The sequence below is a fragment of the Lampetra fluviatilis genome, chromosome 3 (genome assembly GCF_964198595.1).
Source record: "Lampetra fluviatilis chromosome 3, kcLamFluv1.1, whole genome shotgun sequence".
NCBI lineage: Eukaryota > Metazoa > Chordata > Hyperoartia > Petromyzontiformes > Petromyzontidae > Lampetra > Lampetra fluviatilis.
In genome coordinates, this window is record NC_136277.1 from 6,313,296 (window position 1) to 6,336,979 (window position 23,684).

Here is a 23,684-nt window from a genome sequence, read left to right on the forward strand (position 1 = left end):
TCCCAGCTAGGCGGGTCAACACAGTTCGGTTCAGTACCCATAGAATCACCACCACGTTGCGGGAATTGAACAGTAGTAAACGCATTGAGGGGCTGATCCCCCGCTATAGTCAGTGTGCTCCATGTGCTGGCTGCCCAGTGGCACCGCTCAGGGCCAATCCGGCGTGACCCTCGCTCCCTCGCAGGGGAGAAGCCGCTGCTGTCCATAGCCACAGGCGCAGCGCGTAGTCGTAGCAGTGATCGGCGCACCACCGCGATGTGAACTCTGCGGCCCGAGGTCCATTCCCACGCCACAGCGAACGTCGGCGGCGAGTGGCATCTCAACCGGTCCTGGCACCTTCACGAACCTACAATGACCAGGGTGGTGAAGTATGGTCGAACAACACCCATGACCGACACGGCGTGGGGAGGCCTTTGTCCACAAATTGACTGTAAATTTTTTGCATCCACTTCAGCTCCCCCCTAATTACAGAGCCTTCCACTGTGAATGTCACAAAATGATGCCCATTAATGCCTGAATTGTGTCTCCCATAAAATAAAATCGTTAACTCGCACAGCTACGTAGGGGTCGTCATTAGTACAGTCTTGAAGTTAATTATATAAAGTACTTTAGGAATAAGAAAAGTCGATACAATATGGTGGTTGATAAAATGTGTTTCTTCGCCATTGTGAGATTCAGCAAAAAGTGCCACTCCATCTGCTGCGAGGAGGGGAGCCCCACCGGACGTGGAAGTGGAGATGGGGTCACAGCGGGGTATGTGTGAGACCGCGGGTGCCTGGTTGTTTGGATGTGTGGTGGTGCAGTGGTTAGCGCACCGTGCTCTGAACCTGGTGACCTGAGATTGATGCTCGACCACGGTAGCAATCAGTGGGGAGTAATCTCTGAACCAGTCCTGGGCCTCCGTTGTTCAATGTGTAAACATCAGCACTGGGTAGCCACACGACCCACTCATGTGACACGTCAGCCTTCATAGGCGGCTGTACTAGCGGTGCGTGGCTTGTGGTTCTCCCTTCCTCCCAATGCAGCTGAAGCCCTGCTGAAGCGGCCGCACGCCTCCGACGACCTTGTGGGTGAGTATCTCTCCTCCAATCTCACCACGGCTGACCAACCCTCACCCACCCATCCACACCTTCTCTGTCGTGTCTCCAGCGTGACCCATCCGTTGGTATTCCCATGCCATCTCAATTACCCAGGCCCGACTTCCACCATCATAAAAAAGCCTTGAGAGGCAACTGGCTCTTGCCACAACTTGGTAATGACCACTACTGGCCAACTCGAGTGTCTAATACAGGAGCCAAGAGCACAGTTGGTCTCTTTATTTAACCTGAACAAACTTACCACCATCGCCAAAACCATCAAAGCACTTCCCAAACTTCACCTGACCACTAACAACCCCCGTGCTTCAGAGTCACGGACATTTATGTCTGTGAAATATTGTACACAGATATTGGATTATTGTTTGAAATTAGCTAACATCACAATGCAGGACCGTCCTAAAGAATAAGCGCCAGACTGAGCAAGGTTTACTTGGTTTGAATAATTGTCACTGTTCTTCGAGAGCGCGCTGTCATTGTTGTGAGTGCCTTTGTGTGTGAGCGTTTTTCAGTCGCATCTCTGTACGTCCACTGTGCAGAATGCGCGCTCAGCAGCTGCTTCAACAATACGGAGTGCTTCCATAACTACGACCACGAGCTCGCTCAGAACCCCGGTGAGCAGGGAGGGTCCTTCCTTCCCCCCGCTACCCCCCACCCACCCCTCCACAGCTCCCACTCCCCCCCCACCCACTCCCCCGTGAGCCGAGGCTGGGCCGTGTTGTGAGCGCCTTGGAGACTGAGAGCGCGATTCCTGTGTAGGACAGGGAGACTGATTAGGGCTGTAGGTACACCGCGTCTATCCATCGATTCATTCCGACTCTAAATGCTTACGATACATGTGTAGTGGGTTCAATTTAGGCGCACACACTTCTTGGGAGGCACTCATTTATTAGAACAGTAAGTATTATAACACTGTACATTAGGTCGGTGGTCACCACACTATGTGTACTCTAGCTAACACACACTTCTCTAACTCTCAGCTACTCTAGCGTGACCCAGCCAGGTGGGCTACTGGCAGGTTCGCTGACTGGAGTCTTGACTCTTCTTGGCGTCTTCACGATGCATCTTCATTCTTGACACGGGCAGCCCCGAACCTCGTGAGGAGGCTGCTTATATGGGGCTCGGCATGCCCGGGCCCCACCCCGGCCACGCCTCCCTTCGAGAACCCTTTCAAAGCCCCCCTGCTGTCCACGTGCCCCCCGGCCCCGAAAGGGATCCGGTCACGTGTCCAGCCGGGATCACAAAGAGTGCCACGGCCTCACATCACCCCCCGTGGCCTCCCCAGTCCCGAACCGGACCTGCCGTCATTCCCGTCTCCAGCCGGGATGACGTCATGTGTGTGTATAGACCCACGTGGTAGTGACGCTCCCGGCATAGTGATGTCACACGTGTGCGTGTATACACAGTAGTGATGCTACAATCACTACATCACCTTCCCCCGCATAAAAAACAGCCGTCCTGGCTGTGACAATACAGAAAAAAACAGTGTGCCTCCAACAACAACATCAATAAATAACCGGCGACCGATAATAATTACCGCGAGTAACATATGTACACGCACCGAGAGGGGGGAAGGGAAGAACGTATGGGACGAGGGGAACCAACAACAACAGCCCATCTGTGTGAATTTGTTCGCACGCACCGACATATGAAAGTCACTGTTTGACAACGGTGTAGGCAATCAACAAGGTGTGAGAGTCATGCACAGCGGCCAGTCTTCGAACGAGTTCGCGTGGCCGAGCCCACAGGGGAGGCAAGCACGGTCTCCCTGGATGTCCTGGGGGAACTTTGAAAAAGGCCCAAAAAGGGCACGGCCCCTCTCCAGGAGTTGGGCAACAGGATGAGCAGGAATGACGTACGGGCACTCTAATCCCCCCCTTCAGGTCCACATACGGTCAGCACAACCAGCGACTCCAAGGTCGGCAGGTGCAGGAATCCTGTGACGAGAAGAAACTACCTCCTGAGGCACAGCACCACGGGCCCGCGTCTCAGCTCGTCGGACACAACAGCCACCCGGCCCAGGGAAGTGGAGATGGTCGTATTTCGCCCGGTGGAAGAAAGAAAAACAAAAATACACATATTTTGACGCGTTGGATGCACAACCAACACTGGTAATCAAACCAAAATCACACAACCACCCCATGGATGGCAGGGTCTCACACCGCTCTGCTACCGTTCCACCCCACAGGTGGCAATAGGGCGAAGACTGAAAGTCTAACAACCACCTACAAACACCGCTTAACATTCTGGACGTCTCCCTACATCCCAGGTCGAGAAGTCGCACTTCAGGGTCGACCCATGTACTGGCTCAAGGAAGTCATGCTTCAAGCTCAAGCCAGTATGCTGCACCCAAAGGTACAACGTTGGATATTGTACAACATCCCGGGTCAAGGAAGTCATGCTTCCAGGGTGACCCATGTACTGGGCAAAGAAGTCGCACTTCAGGGTTGCCTCAGTATCTACATTTTGTTACAAATTATGTAAAATCGACGTGGCAGAAAAAAAAAACGCCTGGTCTTGCCCATAAATAGTTCACACATGAAAACCCCACATCTCCGAGGCCACCCGTGTATGTACAAAATGGCTGCCGCATGCGCAACCCGCGTCCCCACGGCTTCCCACGCTCACACAAAATGGCGGCCCAACGCGCAAACATCTCCGCGGTTTCCCACGCTTGTGTCCCAGCAGCCCTCACTGAGGACCACCACAGGCATTACATGTCACCCGTTAGCACCCCACGCCTTTCCGACGTGGCGTCTCCATCTTAAAACCGTGCACGTCGGCCATATTGGGGGGAATTTTAAAGCGTGTCTCTCACCAGGCTCGCATTGCAGCATTCGGCTGTACACAATCGAGCGGAGAAAGCGATGCCATCTGGCGGCAATCCACAGCCCAACGCACCCCTGATCCACACAGAACCCAAGGGGCACCCTCGAACCCATCAGCGAGTTCGAACCACACCGGTCATGTCATTCAAAAATCCACACAACCGCAACCATGGGATTTCCACGGGGCTTCGACATCCAACTCAAGAAACACGCAACACTCAGTCATCCCACGCACAATCGCAATTTCACAACATCACAACACATACAAGCAATACTCCAGACAATCCGTACATAGTAATTAATCACAAGCAAGTACCCAACAGTCCATACACTGTTAACACTCTCGAGCAAAGCTCTATACGGTCTGTACCTTCGCAACAATGACGATCAAAGTGTCTGACAGTCACACATTGACAATCACAAGCGAAGCTCCATTCAGTATACCTAATAACAATCGCGACTCCGCAACAACAAAAACGATGTAACAACGCGAGTCATTAACACGGCAACCCACATGATGTTAACGGAGCTCTGGACACCCGACAACGAATTAATCAATAACTGCCACATGAAGATAACGATCCAGTAACTGCACGCAAAAATAAATTTCCACAGCAACACACGAGCACAGACGCCGCGTTCATTCTGCACTCACACAGCCAGAAAAACACGTACCACAACCCAGCAATCAAAAAAAACAAGACGCAAAAACAACGTGGCGTGCGTAAGATGGGTGAGGTGTGTTTTTAGGGCCGGGTGCATTGTGTCACGACTCGCCTTCGAGACTGTGAGGGACGGAGGATGGCATGGTGGAACTTGAAGAATCTTGGATGGTGAGCACGGCATCCTCTTTCGACAGGATGCCACCAAGATGGCGGAAAATCTCCCTCCGCAGGTGTTGAAAATGGCAGGAACGCCGTTTTGGCGGGAACCGCGTCCCGACTGGCCGCAAAGGTGTCAGCAGCGTGCGCAATTTCCCGCGCAAATTTCCCGCGCGAATTTCCCGCCCAGGCACCCGCAGCAGCGGCGGCGTCCTCGCTCCTCCAGCTCCGGCGCTCTCTCTCTCTCGATGGCAGCGAAGCAGCGACGTGATGTGCGTCCTGCTGCCCCGCTTGCAGCGCCATCTCCCTCCTTCACCGGGGCTGCAGACCCCGGGGCTGCCCGGAAGATGATTTTCCCGCCGTCCCCGTCGTGTGAAAGCGTCAAGGTAAGTTGTAGTAATCGTGCACATTCTATACTGACTAGGATAACACCTAACGCTAGCCACTTCTAACACCAAATGTAGAGGCTTCGATTTAGGCGCACACACTGCTTGGGAGGCAACACTCATTTATTAGAACGGTAAGTATTATAACACTGTACATTACACATAGGGTGGTGACCACCGACCTACTCTAACTAACACACACTTCTCTAACTCTCAGCTACTCTAGCGGGACCCAGCCAGGTGGGCTACTGGCAGGTCCACTGACTGGAGGCTTGACTCTTCTTGGCGTCTTCACGATGCATCTTCATTCTTGGCACGGGCAGCCTCGAACCGCGTGAGGAGGCTTCTTATATGTGGCTCGGCGTGCCCAGGCCCCACCCCGGCCACGCCTCCCTTCGAGAACCCTCTCGAAGCCCCCCTGCTGTCCACGTGCCCCCCCCCCCCCCGAGGTGCCCCGTGGGCCCCCTAGCCCCCACTGGGATCCGGTCACGTGTCCTGTCGGGATCACAGAGAGTGCCACGGCCTCACAGCACCCCCGTGGCCTCCCCAGTCCCGAACCGGCCCTGACGTCATTCTCGCCTCCAGCCGGGATGATGTCATGTGTGTGTGTAGACCCACGTGGTAGCGACGCTCCCGGCATAGTGACGTCACACGTGTGCGTGTATACTGTTGTATGTGTCGGGTTATGAAATTTTGATGAAAATTATAAAAATTAATAATTTTCCGAAAAATGCGCAAATCACATTAATTATGTTAATGTGTGTATTAACATGCATAAATTATGATAATGTGTGTAATTATATGCATAAATTATGATAATCGCGGAGATAAGCGTAGTAATGTATGCGGATGCTTGCGATTATGTTACTGTGAGCAGTTATGATAATTAGGCTCAGCTTCGTTTATCCAGAGTTATCAATCAGGATAACACGATTATCATCGATTAAACGTTTACCGATTATCTAGTGTGTGTTATGATATTTTAGGTCTCCATTTTCATATCTCATCGCAGGATACAGTTATCAAGAATAAGATAGTTTTGCATGGACTTGGAAAGAAGCACTCGAACAGTTGGTGTTAAGCAATTTTATTCTAAACAAGCACATGACACTCTCTTATCCGAAAGCAAGTATACGTCAATAAATTCATGGACAAGATTATGCAGTAACGAAAATGAATGACTAAAAATACTTCTTCATTGGCGTGATTATGCAGTTAACGAAAATGAATGACTAAAACACTTCTTATATTGAACGCACCACCTCGAAATGGCAACCCTTTTTGAAACGCAATGACAATTTTTTTTAAAGTCTTATTCGTGTGCGTGCTGTGTGTGCGTTGTCCCCTTGTAATATTAATTAATTCTTAGAGCCGGGAGTTGTGTCGTTAGCTTGTGTGGTGTGGGAGGATACGAACAGCGGCCAGAAGTTTTCTCTGGGTTGGGCGTGGCCGCCGCTCTGCTCCTGCTGCTCCCTCGCTCTCTCTCCACTGCTGGACGACGAGTTGGCACGATGCTGTCCTTGAAGATGCTCGGTCGCTCGTTGTCGCTCGGTGGCGCACGGTGGCGCTCGGTGGCGCTCGGAAGACTTTGACTCTCTTTCTCCACTGCGGGATGACGAGTCGGTTTTGGTTGATGCTGGTTGATCTGGGTGTGTATTAGACACACGGCGCATTCAATAGCGCTGTCCTCCTCCTCACAGCCGTTTGACCAGGCTTTCTCCACTGCTTCGCGCACTCTGCTTTGCTCGCTTGGTCGACGCTTGGCGATCTCCGCCCTTTTACAGGTTGATTGCTTGTCGTCGCTCGTCACTCTCTCTGCTCCGTGCTTCCCTTGTTCGTGCAGCTGCCAGCTTCACTCGCACTTAACTTCGTTCTGCGAGAAGCGACACCTGCTATCGGCATCGGTGTTTCGTTTCCTCACGACGCTCCGCCAGCCGGAGCACGGCTGAAACCCAGCCCCGACCCAGGTTGAACTCAGACTTCTGCGACTCGAACGACCCCTCCTCGTTCCATCACTTCTCGAGGCACGATCTGCCCCCGCTCTCTTGCGAGCCCTGTCGCAACGCTGCGTCGCAAGCCGAGTTGCGAGACCGAGCACGACTCGACCCAGACTGCTCTCAGACTGTCACTTTAACGACGTCTCGTCGTCCCATCTCTCCTTGAGGCACGACTGCCACACCTCTCTTGCGAGCCCCGTCGCAACACCGCGTCGCAAGCCGAGTTGCGAGACTGAGCACGACTCAACCCAGACTGCTCTCAGACTGTCACTTTAACGACGTCTCGTCGTCCCATCTCTCCTTGAGGCACGACTGCCACACCTCTCTTGCGAGCCCCGTCGCAAACACCGCGTCGCAAGCCGAGTTGCGAGACTGAGCGCGCCTCGGACAGACTGCTCTCAGACTGTCACTTTAACGACGTCTCGTCGTCCCATCTCTCCTTGAGGCACGACTGCCACACCTCTCTTGCGAGCCCCGTCGCAACACCGCGTCGCAAGCCGAGTTGCGAGACTGAGCACGACTCAACCCAGACTGCCTGTTCGCTGTGTGCGCCCGTGCCTAACTCAAAACGTGACTCCCCTCTGCGCATTCCTTGCGAGCGGGCAACAAAACACAGAGCGAGAAAAGCAGACACCCCCGCGACTCCTCCTCGCGACCTTTCCTAACCCTCCAAGCATTCATGGGCCATCTGTTTGTGCTGCGGGGAGACAAAGACGGCCGTGTTTAACTCAAAACGTGAGCACTCTCTCCGCGTCTCTTGCGAGAGAAAACAAACAGAATTAAAAAAAACAGATATCTTTGGAATGTCAGGCACCGATTCCCCCGTGACCTTTTTGCTCCCTCTTTGCTTGCCAGGCCCCGCTGGAAGACAAAGGTGGCTGCGGAGATGTTTGCAATACATTTATGTGATCCTGTGTGTTACATTTATTCTTGAATTATATTTTATGAGTTCCTTCGGTCTTAGTATCGGGGTTATCATTCGTCTATGTTTAATGAATATTCGTAATGATCCTCGTCACATTATTATTTTGGGGCTTCGCCAAGTTTAGTTCTCCAGAGATTGGTGTTTTATTCTGAGTTATATTTTAATGTCCTGAGGTTAAGCGTAACTATGTTTCCACTTAAGATTTCTGGAATTCGTACTCTTTAGTTTTTAGGAAGGTAGTGAAGGTAGGAAACATATACTAATAATTAAAATATTATTGTTTGTTGGTTAATTATCTTTGTTAAGTTTCTACTTTTCGGTAAGGAAAACGTTAAGAAAACGCGAAGTTTCAACCGTTATTTACTCTGCACCTTATCTGTACATCTCCAGATGTCTTGGGAGGTTAGTCCATACATCTTTTGTCCATCTGGATGTCTATGACCTTTCTGTGACCGACTTCTTACCAGTTTAATGGCCGTTTCACAGATTCCTGGTGTGCTTGTAGTGGGTTGTTTTCATTATTTAATTAAAAAGTATATATATAGATATAATAAAAAAAAATTCTTAATTATTCTTAATATTAATAACGGAAAACAGGGCATAGATACAACAATACACAGTAGTGATGCTACAATCACTACACATGCGTCGACGTGCTTGCATAAGAATGTATGTTTTTTATATTTTTATGACTGTGTGTGGATATCTCTCACTGGGTGCCCTGTGTGTGTGTGTGTGGATATCTCTCACTGGGTGCCCTGTGTGTGTGTGTGTGTGTATCTCTCACTGGGTGCCGTGTGTGTGTGTATCTCTCACTGGGTGCCCTGTGTGTGTGTGTATCTCTCACTGGGTGCCCTGTGTGTGGATATCTCTCACTGGGTGCCCTGTGTGTGTGTGTGTATCTCTCACTGGGTGTCCTGTGTGTGTGTATCTCTCACTGGGTGCCCTGTGTGTGTGTGGATATCTCTCACTGGGTGCCCTGTGTGTGTGTGTATCTCTCACTGGGTGTCCTGTGTGTGTGGATATCTCTCACTGGGTGCCCTGTGTGTGTGTGGATATCTCTCACTGGGTGCCCTGTGTGTGTGTGTGGATATCTCTCACTGAGTGCCCTGTGTGTGTGTGTGGATATCTCTCACTGGGTGTCCTGTGTGTGTGTGTGGATATCTCTCACTGGGTGCCCTGTGTGTGTGTGTGGATATCTCTCACTGGATACCCTGTGTGTGTGTGTATCTCTCACTGGGTGCCCTGTGTGTGTGTGTGTGGATATTTCTCACTGGGTGCCCTGTGTGTGGATATCTCTCACTGGGTGCCCTGTGTGTGTGTGTGTATCTCTCACTGGGTGTCCTGTGTGTGTGTGTGGATATCTCTCACTGGGTGCCCTGTGTGTGTGTGTGGATATCTCTCACTGGGTGTCCTGTGTGTGTGTGTGGATATCTCTCACTGGGTGCCCTGTGTGTGGATATCTCTCACTGGGTGCCCTGTGTGTGTGTGTGGATATCTCTCACTGGGTGTCCTGTGTGTGTGTGTGGATATCTCTCACTGGGTGCCCTGTGTGTGGATATCTCTCACTGGGTGCCCTGTGTGTGTGTGTATCTCTCACTGGGTGTCCTGTGTGTGTGTGTGGATATCTCTCACTGGGTGTCCTGTGTGTGTGTGTGGATATCTCTCACTGAGTGCCCTGTGTGTGTGTGTGGATATCTCTCACTGGGTGCCCTGTGTGTGTGTGTGGATATCTCTCACTGGGTGCCCTGTGTGTGTGTGTGGATATCTCTCACTGGGTGCCCTGTGTGTGTGTGGATATCTCTCACTGGGTGCCCTGTGTGTGTGTGTGGATATCTCTCACTGGGTGCCCTGTGTGTGTGTGGATATTTCTCACTGGGTGCCCTGTGTGTCTGTGTGGATATCTCTCACTGGGTGCCCTGTGTGTGTGGATATCTCTCACTGGGTGCCCTGTGTGTGTGTGTATCTCTTACTGCATGCCTGTGTGTGTGTGTGCCTCGTGTGTAGCGTCTCACCGGGTCTTCAACCTCACGCTGTGCGCGTTCGTCTCCACCGACTACCCACTCGGTGAGTCCCGCACCGCGAGCCCCTCGCGGGACACACAGACAACACCCAATTATTTGTTTTCAAAGCCAAAGCCACGTTCCTAAGCGCAGCACCCGGGCCAGGGTGAAAGCCTGGGGTGAGTGGCTGAGCGGTGGCCGTGCCTCACCGCGTGCTCGCGCTGTCTCCTTCTTGGTGTTGTCCATCGGTGCAGAGTGCGACCACCGCAACTGCACCCTGGAAATCGCCGCCTGCAAGCACCTGACAAGGCGAGCATGCCGGGTACGAGCGCGCACACACGCACACGCGGCCTGGAGCGCACGCACGTACGAGTACACACAACACGCGCCGTCAATGCTCACGATTCGTCGAACAGGATAGATCCCTGTGCTCTCCGCACACACGTGGAAGCGTTCGCGTGGGAATCGTTGAAGTGTCATATAGCCAAATTATACGCGTGTAGAGAAGTTCCCACGGACGCACTTGGAGACGGAGGTAAGTTATGGGCTTTCGCCAAGGGTTTATTAAAGGTTAACAATAACACACAAGGTACACAACTCCCAGGGGCTAGGGGTCCTACACTGAGTCCTGGTCCCTGCCCGGCTAGCTCCGGTCTCTCTCTCTCGTGTCGGATCGGGGACTCTGCCGACCCCACCGACCGGAGAGAGAAGCACCTCTATCGGCTACCACCGGCTTCTCCCCAGACTCACTACTCGATCCCTCTCTACCCCTGGTTCCCTCTTCACCCTTCTTACTCTACCCGTTCCCACAGTGACCCCGCTTTTGTCACGCGGTCTCCCTTAAGTACCCTAGGAGACGTGACGTCATCGCACTGAACAGCACACCTGACATCACGTCCCCATTTTACTCCTCTACACAAGTATAGAGGTGGAGTGGCGGTGCAGTGGTTAGCGCACTGCGCGATGTAACCCGGCAAGTCCGATTTCCAGCTACGGCTAACATCAGTGGCGAGCGGCATCTGACCCAGCACTGGGTTTCCCGTCAATTCAACCAGCAGTGACCAGCGTGGTGAAGTATGGCTAAACAACCCCCATTACCGATGGCGCAGGGATCATTTCATCCAACAGTGGACAGACAAAGCGCTGTTCACTGCCATGGTCGATATGACACTCCTCGCTTGTGTGGAACGGTTTCCCCTGCAGTGGAGAGTGCAGGGCGAGTGTCGCTGCATGGCACTGAGCGGGGACCGCGCGTGGGGCGGGGCTCACGCCGGGCCCCTCCCCCTTTAAAATGACTGGCCGCGACGGTGGTGCGCTCGTGTGAATGTGTGTGTGTTGACACTCTATGTGTGTGTGTTGACACTCTATGTGTGTGTGTTGACACTCTGTGTGTGTGTGTTTACACACTGTGTGTGTTGACACTGTGTGTATGTGTTGACACTCTGTGTGTGTGTTGACACTCTGTGTGTGTGTTTACACACTGTGTGTGTTGACACTCTGTGTGTGTGTGACTGCGTGTGTGTGTGTTGACACTCTGTGTGTGTGTTGATACTCTGTGTGTATGTGTTGACACTGTGTGTGTGTTGACACTGTGTGTGTGTTGACACTGTGTGTGTTGACACTCTGTGTGTGTGTTGACACTCTGTGTGTGTTGACACTCTGTGTGTGTTGACACTGTGTGTGTGTGTTGACACTCTGTGTGTGTGTTGACACTCTGTTTGTGTGTGTGTTGACACTCTGTGTGTGTGTGTTGACACTGTGTGTGTGTGTTGACACTCTGTGTGTGTGTTGACACTCTGTGTGTGTGTTGACACTCTGTGTGTGTGAATGTGCGCGTGTGTGTGTTGACACTCGTGTTTGTATTTGTGTCTCTAACAGCTGGAGCTTTGGTTGCGGTGGTGGTGGTCGTTCTGGTGGTTCCGGTGGTACTGGTTCTGCTCATCTTCTACTTGCGAAGACGTGAGAACCAGCGCTTCAAATGTATTCACACAAAAAACATAGATTCCCCGTATAGCCTTAACAGACTGTTGGAGCAAGTGCTGTTAGCGAACACCTATGAAGGCTGGGATGGCACACGAAGGGTGGGGGGGTGGCCAGCACCACACCTTTGTCTCCATAGTGGTGATGTTTACACACCGCACCAGGTACTTCTTTGAGGCTGAGTCGACATAGGGGAGGCCCAGAACCGGTTCAGATAATCACTGGTGTTGGCCGTGAGCAGGAATCGAACTTGAGTCACCTGGTTTGTAGTGCAGATGTTGCTCTGTGTCTTTGTCACAAAGATACACACACTCACACACACGTGCATGTGCACACACACACGTGCATGTGCACACACGAACAGGACAGGCTGTACTGCTCTGAGAGCAGCTCGGGACATTCGGTGCTTCCCCTGCACTTCCAGTGACAACATCACCGAGAAACATGGCTTCAGGAGCAACCTCACCGAGCACCGCATCTCCAGGAGCAACCTCACCGAGCACCGCACCTTCAGGAGCAACCTCACCGAGCACTGCACCTTCAGAAGCAACCTCACCGAGCTCCACACCGCAGGAGCAACCTCACCGAGCACTGCACCTTCAGAAGCAACCTCACCGAGCGCAGCACCTTCAGAAGCAACCTCACCGAGCACCGTACCTCCAAGAGGAGGCTGGAGCTGGGATAAGTTCCCATGGTGGTGATGTCTCTCTGAGTCACCGTCCCAGCCACTCGCTTCGGCTGCGGTTGAATGTTGGTGTTGTTTAAATGTAACTTATTTTCAAAGTTTTGTTATGATTCAGTCTTTAGTTTTAGGCTCGAGTTTAACTATTTTAGCTGTTAACTTTAGGTGTATTTATTGTAAAATTTTACATTTTCATATTATTCGGTAAGCGTTCCCCAAATTTACTAATTTTTATTTTATAAGAAGTCTGAGTCAGAATGTTGCCATCCTCACACGACAGCACTCATTGCTGTTGGTATTCCTGAGCCAGTGTTGTAAATTCCACAGTAACAGGTCAGGGAGCACTTTCTCAATATCACAACCGCGACTGACTTCCTTCAAACCAATTTTACAAACCCCAATGGGAATATAGATTCGTTCAGTTCCTGCCCGAACAGGATTTCAACTTGCGACCTGTCATGGTGAGTTGAGCTCTCAAACCACGATGCCATCGGATGCCTCCATATCTGATGTCGGCACCATCATCGCCACCGGTCCTTTAACCGTGGCACTGTGGGGGCTCCAGTGATGCTTTGGCGTTCAACTCTTTCCACCTCTCGCAGTCAACGTCTGCGACTGACCCCCTAATGATCATGTCACCTCCACGCGAAGTTATTCACCCGAACAATGGGCGGTGCGTGGCAGTCGTTGGAAGCACCGCATCTCTAAAGATGATTCCAAGACTCACAGCTATAGAATGTAAATTACTACTGTTAATGCAATCGACAACAGTAATACATTAATCATTATATCAACAGCATAATGTTTCAAATAATATTACAAGCAAACTGAGACCGTTATGGTAATGTGAGCCGGCACAGGAAGCAGCAGGATCTGATCGTAAAATGAGATCTCAATTCACCACATGTGGCATCTCGTGGCACAAGGCTAATTGTGTCAGACCATTGCAGTTCTGATTAAATACTTCTCGTTGTCCTGCGATTATTGCGGTTGGCCGTGTACGGTGCGAAAGGAGTTAAACATACGTACATAGAGAATGCAGCATTAATTGTCGTGAATTAACAGGATTTCTCCAAGTGGAGTTGACTTCAATAACACTGCCACCTAGCGACCCAACATCCCCTATCAGTTGTCAACCATCGCTCCCTGTGCCCTCTCATCTCGCCCCGGCCTCTCCACTCCTCCCCTCTCTCTCACGGGCAGCCGTTTCCCTCCACAAGCACAAATCGTGAGGATGTTGCGAGTTCGACAGCGACATCCCACATGTCACCACATCTGTTACACATTACCCGGCACGTGTCACTTTGAGGACATTCATAATGGTCAGCCAATGTCAGATTATTAGTTTGTAATATTTAAGAAAAGTGTGTTTTGCAATGGATATAAGAAGTTACATGTTTTCTTGGTGGGGGTGTTAATCCCCAGAATAGCACGCGCCGTTCATTGCGTATTAGTAGATGCGTTCATGACGTCTGACCATAAATCATAAAACCGTGAACACTCAGACTGTGTTGGGTGCTGCAGTGCGTCCTGTGTAGGGTACCCTGTTTTTTCTCCATTAAGGCCAAATGTGCTCATTATTAATTTATAATGTTATTTATATTGTTTTTAATGTATATACAGTACAACCTTGCATATCTGACCGTCATCTATCCACTTTGCCCAATTAACCACCCAGCGCTGTGCTTGTGCACGGTGTAGCGGTCATCTTCGATTGATGCTCATATATCTGACCTTTACACAAATCTGACCTTCACACAAATCCACCTGTAGCTCAGTCTAACGCAAGTCAGATATGTGATACACTAACAGAAAAGAAAACGACGTCGGTGCGACCACCACAGCAAACACGAGCACGTTCTGCAGGGTTCGCATTGGCAATTCAGTGGCTGACTGGGGCTGCCTGATGCGTGGCTGCGCAGCGTGGAGATGCAACTCAAGGCGAGGCAGCGTCATGCCCCGTGACATTTTTGAGCTGCTGGAGCGCCATTATTTCGCCTATTTGGTTCACTTTTAGGGGATCGCGAAACCCCTATTGTATGTGGGACACGGTACATCTACTACGCTATCTCGAGGACACCCTAGTCACCACAGTCACCTCTGGGCAAGCAGACAATGGTGGGAGCAAGCAAGGCCATGAGGGCTTTGGTCGACAACCCTCCCACGAATGTCAATTCAACGTCAGAGTCTCCGTCTTCAAGCAGTGCTTATCTCTGTGGAAAAAAAAATCCATGTTTGTGTGTGGTCAGTACCTCGCTATGACGACGACTGTTGACGTCCCACAATGCGGTACTCATTTTAACCACACTGGAGCAATGATGGGCCGATAGGCCTCGGCAAGGTAAGGTAATTTACCCTTTTTACCGGGTAAAAGGGTAAAGGTGTCGACATGCTAAGAGGTAAGGTAAAGGGTAGGGTAAAGGTAGCGCGGAAGAATTACCCGGTAGGATAAAGGTAGCGTGAAGTATTACCCGGTAAAATCATTGTTTACCTTCCTCTAAAATCTCTGTGGCGCAGTCCGTGGAGCAGTCCGTGGCCTCGTCCCATCGAGACACACTTCCGGTCACGTGCCCTTAGATCGTCCAATCGAGGCACCGATTTTGGCCACTTTTCCTTGACTCGTCCTATCGGGCACTGCATTCGGTCACGTCCCCTTAGCTCGCCCAATCGAGGCCCGCTCCCAGTCACGTGCCCTTTGTGCGTCCAATCGGGGCACCCGGCGTCTCTCCAGCACTGCAGCTGGCGCGACCCACAGAGACATTTAACTGTCTACACTCACAGTAGCGGCTGTAGTCACGACACTACAAAGTAACAATATCACCTGTTGTACAGTACTTCTATGACCCCACGTATGCACTCCCCACCTTCACCCCACCCACACCATGATGAGGCGTTCTCTATTACCCCCCACATCTGCACTCCTCACCCCACCCACACTCACCAAGGTGACGCGTGCCCGAGTACCCCCACGTCGACGTGATTTAACAGTTTGTATGGCGCAGGATGAGAAAATGTGAGGCGGCGATTTCCAACGATGTTTATAATCGGGATTAATTGTTCGTGCTCTTTACAAAATGTATATTATATATTCATTTAAGCCTTTTAAAACTCGTGAAGTAGACATTTTTTCGTAAGGAATAGCTGTGTTGCTTTAGTAACGCAGCCTGCATCACGACCTCTTTGTGTATTTGTTGCAATGCTCCCGGTTTGTGTTTGGGGCCACACCAGGCTGGCGGTGATTGGCTCGAATCGCCACGTGGCCACGTGCCCGCAGACATAAACGCTGTCGGCTGTGCCCCAGGGTGCGGCGCGCGGAGTTAAATCCGCGGTGCTCTCGCACAAGCGGACGCTGAGTTGCCCGCCTCTCGCAGTTTCGCTGCCCCCAGCAGGCACCCTGAAGCTGCGCAGTCTACCCGTGCCTCAGCTCTGTCCTTTCACACGAACCCTTCTCTAGTAGCTGCTGCGACTTCTGTGGCTGGTGTCACAACAATGATTCTCACGTCATTCTTATTTATTTCACATTTGCTATTGATCGTGACCGTGCCAAACAAAGTCGTGGTGTTTGCTCGGAGGGTGATCTGGAGACTGGTTTAACGCGCGATTAGTTGAGATTTATTGCAGCGATGAATGGGCTGCTGCGTGTTGGCTTCCCATAGCTGCTGCTGGTTAAACGGGTGAGCACCACAAAACCAAAGTGGAGCCGTGCTCACAAGTGTGTCTATCTGTCTATGTACACAACGAAATGTAATGAGACGGACACGGCCTGGTCTCGGTGGGCTGCGTGGACGCATGGGCTGGGGTTCACGTGCTGAGGGGAGGGGCTGTGAGGCCTACGCTTGGGGAGTCTCCGCGTTGATGGCGTTGGAGACAGCGGCTCGCGGTCTCTCCAGAAAGCGGACTCGAATCCATGAGGCGCGCCTCGCTTTGTGCTTCTCAGAAGCCGTGGGGCTCCCTCGAACCCTCGTCGAGAGACTCCCAACAATTATTGAGTCTCAATGTTGATCCGGTGCCCCTCGGCTTCGTTGTCGATGTTGTGTCAGTGTCCACTGGTACTCAAAGTACTCCACGTACAGTCCGCGTCATGATAGGTGTTATAGGCAGGAAGGCCACTTTGATCATAAGAGGTCAAAGTGTAGTGTATGTCGACTGAGGCGCAACACAGTTGTAGGAGGCAACAAACTGACCGGTGCAATGAAGTATAGTCAAAATCCCAATGACAATATGGCATATGGGAGGCTTTCATCCAGCAGTGGATTGTATAACTTGCTTGGGACACGACTGTGACTCCTTCCTCATAAACTACACACGTTAGGATGACACTACAGAAGGCCTCTCCAGTCCATGTTGATCATGGGTGTTGTTTGACTATACTTCACCACGCTGGTCAATGTGGTTGTTTAAGGAATGGTGGGGGGCATGACTGGGTTAGATATTACTCGCCATGACTAAGCACCTGTACATAGGTACATGTGGAAGATCGTACAGCTTCACTGTGTATCTGAACCCACAACACAACAACAACCGCCATTCGTCACTAAGTGGCGGTGACGCTTGTGCCAGGCTATGTGCACGTTGAAGCCACATGAAGTGTCGAACGCCCGCTGGCAGGAGGTCACGGGGAAGACCTAGATGCCACAGTTCGACTGACTGAGACGACTGGCTGATGTACTACCTGTGCCCCCTACTGTGTCAACTTGCTGTGCTTTAGCCACCCAGCGCTCCGTTCGTTGTTGTGAGCGTCGCTCCTCCCCCTCGGTTGTTGTTGGAGGCCGACTGCCTCCAACTGCCCAGTAGCGTCATTCACGAGCCTCCTCCACAGAGGCCGATCTTGACACTGCTGGTACCAATCATCGGCAAGTCCACTCAGTTCCAACTCCTCCTGTACCACATAGGTCCATCTCTTCTCTAGCAGGTGCCGCGCCCGTTAAGCCCCCTCGATCCGGCCAAACAAAAGCTGTTTAGGCATGCGGTGGCTGGGCATGCAGTCTACATGACCCAGCCAACGCAGTCTTGCCTGCCGGAGGAGCTCTCCGATGGGACATTGTCCAGATCTTTCGAGGATGTGTGAGCTCATCACACAATCCAGCTTGATTAAACCCAGGATGGTTCGTAGGAAGGCCAGCCTAAATGTTTCTAACCGGCAAAAATGTTCCATTAGGGGGGTCCACGTTTCGCAAACATAGAGAAGGGAGTGAATGACTGTGGCCGAGAAGACCCAAAGATCCGTGCGGAGTGGCAGACCAGGTAGCTTCCACACAGCATTATGCAACCGATGAAAATATTATGCCGCTCGACTGATTCGGAGTGAGACCTCTGTTGTTAAACCGGAGCCGGTCATGCGCACACTGCCCAGGTATGGGAAACTCTCCACTCTCTCCACAACTGCCCCATCTCCAATTGGGAGTTGTGGGGGTGGAGTGTCTGATGGTACAAAATACCCAGGCAAGTGCTTAGTTTTGGTGGGGCTGATGATAAGGCCCCACCTCTTAGTGGCACGCTCCAGGTTCAGCAGTAACGTCTCCAACTCCTCCTCTGAATGAGCAGCAATTACCAGATCATCGGCATACATAACATGGTTGAGCAATAGGGAGCCATCCCTTGACTGCACCGGGGCATTGATCAGCCTCCCATTGTATCTGTACCAGATGAAAATTCCTTCGGTACAGCTATTGAAGGCTTCACGAACGACGTGGTTGAAATAGATGTTAAATAATGTGGGAGCCAGAGGACATCCCTGTCGCACCCCAAGGTGTACAGGGATAACTTCCGCATTTTTCTTGCCGTGGTTGTCCCACCTCATGAAGATTGCATGTGTTCTGATCGAAACGTCGTGATTCATTTGATTTTATTTCTACCTACGTGACTTTACCGAAAGAACCAAAGAGTATGTACGGGGATTGGCTCCGACTCCCGGCCACGTAGTTTTACCCGGGCCCGCTCACCATCATGAAGGTCCTTAATGATTGTGAGCAACGGGTCAGGGACTCCGAAACCACGAAGAACAACCCAGGCCTAATGATGGTATCATAGGCCTTGACCAGGTTAATAAAGCAGAGATGTAGGTCTTATTGGAATTCCCTACACCTCTGCTATAGCAGACAGACAGAAAATATGGCATCTGTGCAGGACTGCTCTCAGTGTGCCTAGCAACGCGATGTTGAATAATCCTTGCCAGGACCTTTCCCGGCACTCTGAGGAGTGAAATGCCCCTGTAGTTAGGTGGACCACCAGGGCATCCTTCCAATCCTGCGGAACCCGTCCAGTGGTCCAGACTGTTGTTATGATGTCATGCAGGGCAGTCTGTGCACAAACGCCACCCTCCCTCAGCATTTTGCTTAGGAGATAATCTCTGCCTGGTGCCCTTCCTGGTCTCAGATTCTGGATCGCCTTCAGTACTTTCTCAACATATGGCACCTCAGCCAGCCAATGAGAGGGGGTGACTTCTTCCAATATTTGAGGCACCGCAGCCTCGGCAGGGTCATCTTAATTTTGTCCCACGTTCTTTTCCAGGCTAAGGGATTTTCCCTCCCCCAGGACCTCACAGAGATGCTCAGCAAATATGTAAACCTGTTCCTGGGGGTTGGAGATTGGATAATCATTCTTTTGCCAAATGATGGTAATATTTGTGGCGCTGCAGGTTACTTTTTTGATGGAATGAAAGAGCGATTAGAAATCGCGGGCCGTTGAGGCAGACTCCATCTCCTCAGCAACCCGCGACCACCACCCATCCTTGCAGGGCCTCACGGCTCTCCGAACCTCCGAGCGAAGGCTGCGGTAAGCCTCCTCATTTTCCGACGTGGGATGGTGTAGACGATGAGAGTGAGACTGTCGCTTTTTCTCAGCCAGCCTGAACACCGCCTCTATCAGCCAGGGTCTCCGGGGAGGTCTGGACCGTGTACCCAAAGCAGCCATTGCAGCTGCATGAGCCACAGTCCTATACCTCGCCCATTTCCCCTCGACATGAGGAGGAGTGGGGGACAATGCCAACCCCAGCCGCAAGCGATTATGAAATTCTTGCTTACAACTTTCATCAGCTAGCTGAGACCATGTTACTAAGGGTTTGAATGTGGTCCTGGGTGTACATCCAACACCGGAGTGGAAGAATAGCAGGCACATTTTCCAGATGACAAGTCGATGGTCAGTGGGCAGATCAGCTCCACGGTAGGTCCTGGTGTCAAGGACATTGGCCTGCATCCGCTGTTCCATCACTATGTAGTCCAGCAGATGTTCTTGCTTGGACCCGTGTTGTATATGTTGGTTATTAAAATTTTGATGTGTTGTATGCGTGCGTGGGTGAAATTATTATGTTGTATGTGTGGGTTATGAATATTCAGTGAAAATAATAATAATCAATTGAAATTTGGCCAAATGTGTAATTATCCGGAAATATTTTAATTTATGTAATTATGCACATTTAATTATGCCAATTCGAGAGGTAATTGTAGTAATTATGCGAGTGGGTGTAATTATGATAATGCAAGTCGTTATGATAACCAGACCCCGCCTCGGTGACGAGGGTGGGTTATCGATCGGAATAAGGCAATTAATCGTATGCAGTTATGCAGGTGTGGTGTAAGTATGCAAGATTAACTTAGATTAACTCGGCATCGTTGTCTAGGTTCGTCTCATTCTCGCTTATCTTTAGGTCCCCGGTTCACCCCGTTATCGCTTTAACATTTACTGAGTATGTGTTAGTGTGTTTATTAAGGTCACCAAGTTCAGATCTCAACGCAGAAGCAGATCTTATGCATAGTTCAGGAAAGAATCACACAACCACTTCTGTATTAATCAATTTATTACTAATTCAACCTCAACTATGATATAGTGTGCGAACTCTCAATCCCGGAACGTCAACACGGCATCAATACAGTATCATCAACGATTGTCTGATTTCACTTGACAACGGCACATGGATCCCGCATAACGCGATGGTTGTTAGTGAGAGAGAGAGTCGTTAAAACATGCAAATACTATGCTAAGAAAACCTTAACGTTAACGAATGAAAGATACTTGAAAGATTATACGGCGATAAAACACAATCAAAAACAGTTATTATTCTTAAAGGCACCAATCTCGACAGATACATCGGCAGGTTATCTGACAACAGAATGGCTCGGAGTAAGGGCCTGCGACGGCGCTCCTTTTCCGAAGATCGTTATCTTATACAGAGTTTACTAATTGGGGACCAGATCACCTGTTAAGGATCTGGTGGGCCACCACTCCCCACGTGAGCGTGGCTCGGCGGAAGGAGGTGCCAAGAATCAATTCGTATTGATGGATCTGTTGGGAATTTATGCGATTAAGAGTACAGTCCACTAAATATTAAAGATAATATTACGAATACTCTTATAAATGACGGATGGCCATCACTCGGTCTCTAGTGTTCTCTTCACAGCCACGGACGGCTTATGGGTTCGAGTGGGTTTGAGTGGTAAGAGTTGTCTTCAATAGTCAGTGTTCGGAGTCGGTTCTTTATGTCAAGCAGACGCCTGGTGGTCGTGTGGTGAGGGGGCGGTGCGCGTCATACGTATTAGTCGCTCTCCTGTCGCCGTGGTGAATTGGTTGGATGCCTGTTGATACGCTGTCGTAGTTCGGAACCCGGTCGGTAGGTGGCGCTCACAGCTCGCTCGCAGCGTCGTCGCCACGTCGCCAAACCGCGACCTTCAGCTGCAGCAGAGACCTCTGACGCAGAGGTTGACCCACGCAGGCCGAGTTGAGCTGTCAAGCGGGTCTTGCCCGCCTGCAGAGGAGACGGGGAGCCGCTCGAGTCGAGCCCCGAGAGCCGTCTGAACTCGGCTGAGTCCCAGAAGCTGAAGAGTCGAGCCGACCCGTTAGTCGCAGCTCGCCCTTGAGTCGACCCGCTCGGTCGAGCTGAAGATGAGTCGAGCCGACCCGCTGGTCGAGCTCGGCTGGTGAGTTGACCCTTCTGGTCGAACTCGGCTGGTGAGTTGACCCTTCTGGTCGAACTCGGCTGATGAGTCGAGCCGACCCTTCCGGTCGAGCTCGCTCATGAGTCGACCCGTTGGTCGCACTCGTGATGAGTTGACTCTCCTGGTCGAACTGGTTTCCAATGCTCAGAGTCCTTTCTTTTATGCCGAAAAATCCCTTTGGGTCCTGCCCACAAGGCGGGGTTTTCTTTTGATTTACTGTGTCAGGATCTGTCCGTGTGTAGGTGTGTTCATGTGTGTGTCCGTACGTCCGTGTGTCCTTGTGTGCATCACCCACGGTATTTTCCGTTGTCATACTCCCTCCATAAAATCCATGAGCAAACAATCAGATGTTACAAATTGCCTCGAAGTCGTCTCTCTGTCTGGGTGCAATATTATCTCTTGTCTGGCCTTCTTCATGAACCAAAACACAGACGTTACAAATCGTCTCACAGGCGTCTCTGTCCGTGTTGCACGACCTGGAGGGAGGGGCACACTCCCTCCGACCCTCACAGACGCACACAGACATGGTTAAAAAGTTTTAAATTAACATTTGTCCCTTACCATTCCCCAGTTATGATTCTGTATGTAGCCTAAGGTGTGTCGTTTCCCATCGTGGTGCTTGACCCAAGTGGAGGTGCCTCCCCGAGCACATACACACTCCCATCCCGCGCTGCGGGGATACAAAGACGGCCGGGATCTCCCTTCTCTCCGACCCTGGGTTTAACATCGCTCTTTTATTATGTATTTATATTCGACCTGGTGGTGATTCATCCCGTTATGCTTCGGGTCGAGCCTACCCTGTTGTTAAATTCCGACTTTAACGTGACTTTAATAGCAATACAGAATAATTGAGCTTTTTGACTTAACTAGGCAAACACGAACTCCCGGCGGCCCCCGCAGCCTCGCTGTTCAGCTGAGCCAGCAGCCTTGAGAGTAACAACACCCTATTCTCGCCTCACTGTGGTCATCCAACCTTCTGCTCTGGGAGTGTGATTAATTTCAGGACAAGGCCCCCTCACGTTCAGACGTGCAGTGGTTGTTAATCAGCCCCCTCTCCTGTGTACACAACCTTGAGCTGAGTTTATCTTGGCTCTTTCAGCTGCAGAGAACAAGGCGTATTTCTCCTCCCTGTGTGCACGTGTTCCAATTAGCTCGAAATCCCTAACACACAATCAGTGATGACCCCCGGCCTTCTGTGGCCGTGATCCAGACAAAGGCGCCTCTGCTTCCATTCCATTGCCTTCGAGTCAACACTGCCCCATTATTCGCCCATGCGCTGAGGTCATAGATGGTTGGGCCCCCTGCCTTAACCATGTCTGGCTGACTCTCCCACTGTCTCTGCCCTTGCAGGTGACATGCCCGTTCATCAGGCCTTATCTATCCCTGAAGCAAGGTTTGCAATTCTGCCATCTTAGCCCTCCTCCCGTTCATTACTACAACACCTGGTGTTTTGCAGTTTGCTGCGCTTTGGTGTGTTTTCATTCATTATATATCAATGATGGAAGAAGGCTAGAATACAACACCCGGCATGCATCCATGATGTTGTGTGGATGTGCCGATTCCTGAACAGCGTGTTGGTAATTACAAGCCCATGGGCTGCACAAAAATCTTGCAGCCTCCTGCCGTTGTTATTGAGCTGATCTGGTCCATGCCTTCCAATCACTCCAGAGCAGGTGCCAGTATTATGACCAACTCGGGCATTGAAGTCACCCAACAAGATGACTCTATCCCGAGGGGCCACTTTAGCTAGCACCTGTGACAGGAGGCGGTAGAAGTCATCTGACTCATCGGCCATGCCTGCATCCCTCCACTGATGTTCATCTTCGGTGGGAGCATAAGTAACCACGACCACCACTCCTTGCCTCTGGTTGATGGGAAGGCGAGCCCAAATTAGCCTGGGGCTTACAGCTTCCCACACCTCACCACCACGCTCCCACGCCCCCTTCATTATTTTGTTCAGGAGAAGAGCCACTGCCTGTTATTTGGCAATCTCCCACCCCGAAAAGAGGACTGTCCACCCCTCATGGTGGCAGGAACT

At 51.1% G+C, this 23,684-nt stretch overlaps 1 protein-coding gene across 4 annotated transcripts; it reads left to right on the plus strand.

Moving 5' to 3' along the window:
• The first annotated feature begins 619 nt into the window (after positions 1-619).
• LOC144951757 (uncharacterized) lies at positions 620-14,187 on the plus strand. 4 transcript variants are annotated; one of them, XM_078882125.1, is made up of 7 exons: positions 620-753; positions 1,026-1,070; positions 1,634-1,708; positions 10,059-10,118; positions 10,309-10,376; positions 11,933-12,013; positions 12,399-14,187. In XM_078882125.1, the coding sequence occupies exons 1-7, from the start codon at positions 738-740 to the stop codon at positions 12,459-12,461; spliced, it is 408 nt and encodes a 135-aa protein (XP_078738251.1). In that variant the 5' UTR covers positions 620-737; the 3' UTR covers positions 12,462-14,187. The 4 variants fall into 4 exon arrangements, with proteins under 4 accessions (XP_078738251.1, XP_078738268.1, XP_078738259.1 ...); XM_078882142.1 differs by having other exon boundaries at positions 12,459-14,187; XM_078882133.1 differs by lacking the exons at positions 620-753; positions 1,026-1,070; positions 1,634-1,708; positions 11,933-12,013; positions 12,399-14,187 and adding exons at positions 3,248-3,449; positions 4,673-4,817; positions 4,934-5,129 and having other exon boundaries at positions 10,309-10,418.
• Positions 14,188-23,684: the final 9,497 nt, after the last annotated feature.

Excerpts from the sequence above, each read along its gene's own strand:
- LOC144951757 (XM_078882115.1), top strand. The coding sequence starts at position 3,393 with ATGTACTGGCTCAAGGAAGTCATGCTTCAAGCTCAAGCCAGTATGCTG. Across the intron at positions 3,450-4,672 it reads CCAGTATGCTGCACCCAAAG|GGCCGGGTGCATTGTGTCAC; the intron begins GTACAACGTTGG and ends GTGTGTTTTTAG. Across the intron at positions 4,756-4,933 it reads AACTTGAAGAATCTTGGATG|GCACCCGCAGCAGCGGCGGC; the intron begins GTGAGCACGGCA and ends TTTCCCGCCCAG.